Below are 3,741 nucleotides of genomic sequence, written 5' to 3'. Positions count from 1 at the left end.
AGTTTTGACTACAGACATCAGGTTATACTACTAGAACATACCAAGTTTTGACTACAGACATCAGGTTAAACCACTAGAATATACCAAGTTTTTACTACAGACATCAGGTTAAACCACTAGAACATACCAAGTTTTTACTATAGACATCAGGTTATACTACTAGAACATATCAAGTTATACATCAGGTTATACTACTAGAATATACCAAGTTTTTACTACAGACATCAGGTTATACTACTAGAATATACCAAGTTTTTACTACAGACATCAGGTTATACTACTAGAACATACCAAGTAACACATCAGGTTATACCACTAGAATATACCAAGTTTTTACTACAGACATCAGGTTATACTACTAGAATATACCAAGTTTTTACTACAGACATCAGGTTATACTACTGGAACATACCAAGTAACACATCAGGTTATACTACTAGAACATACCAAGTTTTTACTACAGACATCAGGTTAAACCACTAGAATATACCAAGTTTTTACTACAGACATCAGGTTAAACTACTAGAACATACCAAGGTTTTTACTACAGACATCAGGTTAAACCACTAGAATATACCAAGTTTTTACTACAGACATCAGGTTATACTACTAGAATATACCAAGTTTTTACTACAGACATCAGGTTATACTACTAGAACATACCAAGTTTTTACTACCAGGTTATACTATTAGAATATACCAAGTTATACATCAGGTTATATTACTAGAACATACCAAGTTTTTACTACAGACAACAGGTTATACTACTAGAACATACCAAGTTTTTACTACAGACATCAGGTTATACTATTAGAATATACCAAGTTTATACTTAAGTTTATCATTTAAGATAGGAGGATTTTACATGAGGATAAAATTTATCTTACTGAAAGTTACTAGATAAGCTTTTCTATTTTTACATTAAAACTTTCTCACACTATTGTCTTCAATACATATAACAAATGATCTTATTATTATTTATAATCCTACAATGTGTTTACAACATGAGTAGCACTACCAATACTATTAAATCCTGATGAAAAAATATACAGTGCATACTTACACTGTGGTTTCCGGTTCCTGACCCAGGGCCTCTAGGAAAATTCCCATGGGAGTCCTTCGCAAACCGACAGTTTCAATCCTGTTTGTCAGCTTGTTCTTGAAGTTTCTTAACCTCAGTGAAGCATGAATAATTATCACTTCAAAAGAAATGAAACAGGAAGTAAAGCATGAATTATTATCACTCCAAAAGAAATGAAACAGGAATTGAAGCATGAATAATTATCACTTCAAAAGAAATGAAACAGGAATTGAAGCATGAATAATTATCACTTCAAAAATGAGGAAACAGGAACTAAAGCATGAATAATTATCACTTCAAAAGAAATGAAACAGGATTTGAAATACAAATTCTAGAAACTTGCTTAATCCAGTTCACTGAAACAGTTCTTGTTCAAGTAACTGATGATATAAATATTGTTTTGACCACTACTATGTCTGTCATATCCCAGTCACCTTAACGAGCCCTGGTTTTGGGCAAAAGGCCTAATCAGCACTGGATATATCAGATATAGTGTGGTTGACACATTACTGCATTCTTATTTATTTTTGCTCAAGTTATTTAATTGCCTGAAAAACAAATTGAATTTATTACACAATATATTATATGAAGTGAAAATATATACATCTGTTTATTAATTAATCATCTGGTTTATACTTTAGTGTTTGTGTATACACCAGTCATGATAAAAAACGTTCAGGGACTAGACCAATATTCTTTCTCCAGTTCTGTAGCTCTTACAATACATGTACAGTGAACATTTTCATGAAGATGTATTGTTTACAGGAAATATTAATTGTTGCTTTACTTATGAGTAGTGCTAATAACAATGAAAACAGAAACTTCTAACTGCTTAAACCTTATAAGCTACAAACTGACTTTACTATTTACTTATGTCCATAGTAGCTACTCACGTAACAGTGGAAGTGTAATCCCAAAGAGGAATATAATGACAGTTCCAAACATGTAAACAATGAAGTAACCACCTGGAATTAGAAACTTCTAACTGCTTAAACCTTATAAGCTATAAACTGACTTTATTAGTTACTTATGTCCATAGTAGCTACTCACGTAACAGTGGAAGTGTAATCCCAAAGAAGAATACAATGACAGTTCCAAACATGTAGACAATGAAGTAACCACCTGAAATTAGAAAAAAAGTTGAAGTAACCATCTGGAATTAGAAACAAAGTTAAAGTAACCACCTGGAACTAGAAACAAAGTTGAAGTAAACACATGAAATTAGAAACATAGTTGAAGTAACCACCTGGAATTAGAAAAAAAGTTGAAGTAACCATCTGGAATTAGAAACAAAGTTGAAGTAACCATCTGGAATTAGAAACAAAGTTGAAGTAAACACATGAAATTAAAAACAAAGTTGAATTAACCATCTGGAATTAGAAACAAAGTTGAAGTAAACACATGAAATTAAAAACAAAGTTGAAGTAACCATCTGGAATTAGAAACAAAGTTGAAGTAACCACATGAAATTAGAAACAAAGTTGAAGTAAACACATGAAATTAAAAACAAAGTTGAATTAACCATCTGGAATTAGAAACAAAGTTGAAGTAAACACATGAAATTAAAAACAAAGTTGAATTAACCACCTGGAACTAGAAACAAAGTTGAAGTAAACACATGAAATTAGAAACAAAGTTGAAGTAAACACATGAAATTAGAAACATAGTTGAAGTAACCACATGGGATTAGAAAAATGAAGTAACCACCTGGAATTAGAAACAAAGTTGAAGTAACCACCTGGAATTAGAAACAAAGTTGAAGTAAACACATGAAATTAGAAACAAAGTTTAAGTAACCACATGGGATTAGAAAAATGAAGTAACCACCTGGAATTAGTTTATAACAGCAGTTTTTGACAACAAATAAATACATTGAAATACCATGTAAACAAATGATAATTTTCACACAGCTAATGATAACATTCTGTGATGGCTCATATGTAAACATTGTCATTAAAACAGTTTACAGTTTTGTTTTTAAAAAAAAGTCTGGCTTGTTCCTTCAAGATGTATTAATATACTTGCCAGAAATGTTTTGTAACATCAGTCTGATAACCATATGATGTGTAACTTTGACATATATCTAGCTGTCTATAAATAACATTGCAGGTAAAAAATATACCTGACCAACTTACAGCAACAGCATAACTTTGATTTGAATAGTGGAGAGGGGGGGGGGGTATAGTTTCTGTAGCTGGGTATGCATGAGAGCATCCTATCAGAAAATAAAAAAGGAATTTCACTTTGAAAAGGTGTGGGTGGCACATTCCCCAAATCACCCATGAAGATACTGATTGGCAAATGAAGTTGTATTTGTATGTGTAGAAGTTTCATTAACTAACCATTTTACTTTAGGGATGATATTAAACGTCTTTACTGGAACAACTGTCAGAGAGTTGACTCACTCAATACAATTTCTGAACCAAGATGGTTAGGTACAAAAACTTGAATACTGTTTGTATTAATTGTTTGGAGAAATGAAAAGTGGCTAAGAATAAGATACTCTTACTTTAATTATCATCATCGTTTAACATGATATAACAGTCTTACTTTAATTATCATCATCGTTTAACATGATATAACAGTCTTACTTTAATTATCATCATCGTTTAACATGATATAACAGTCTTACTTTAATTATCATCATCGTTTAACATGAT

The 3,741-nt window shown here is 31.2% G+C and overlaps 1 protein-coding gene across 1 annotated transcript in view; it reads right to left on the bottom strand.

The window, feature by feature from the left end:
• Positions 1 to 1,043: 1,043 nt before the first annotated feature.
• Positions 1,044 to 3,741, bottom strand: part of LOC106474352 (PRA1 family protein 3-like) — a 6,896-nt gene continuing 4,198 nt past the window's right edge. Inside the window, exons 3-5 of the mRNA XM_022402661.1 lie at positions 2,132 to 2,234; positions 1,975 to 2,046; positions 1,044 to 1,199 (exon numbers count right to left, since the gene is read on the bottom strand). Of these exons, the coding sequence (XP_022258369.1) occupies positions 1,060 to 1,199; positions 1,975 to 2,046; positions 2,132 to 2,234 (315 nt within the window). The 3' untranslated portion in view covers positions 1,044 to 1,059. The remainder of the gene's footprint in view (positions 1,200 to 1,974; positions 2,047 to 2,131; positions 2,235 to 3,741) is intronic.

The sequence above is a fragment of the Limulus polyphemus genome, unplaced genomic scaffold (assembly GCF_000517525.1).
Source record: "Limulus polyphemus unplaced genomic scaffold, Limulus_polyphemus-2.1.2 Scaffold7108, whole genome shotgun sequence".
Classification (NCBI taxonomy): domain Eukaryota; kingdom Metazoa; phylum Arthropoda; class Merostomata; order Xiphosura; family Limulidae; genus Limulus; species Limulus polyphemus.
Note: the sequence above shows the minus strand (reverse complement) of the source record. Positions and strands in the feature narration are given on the sequence as shown.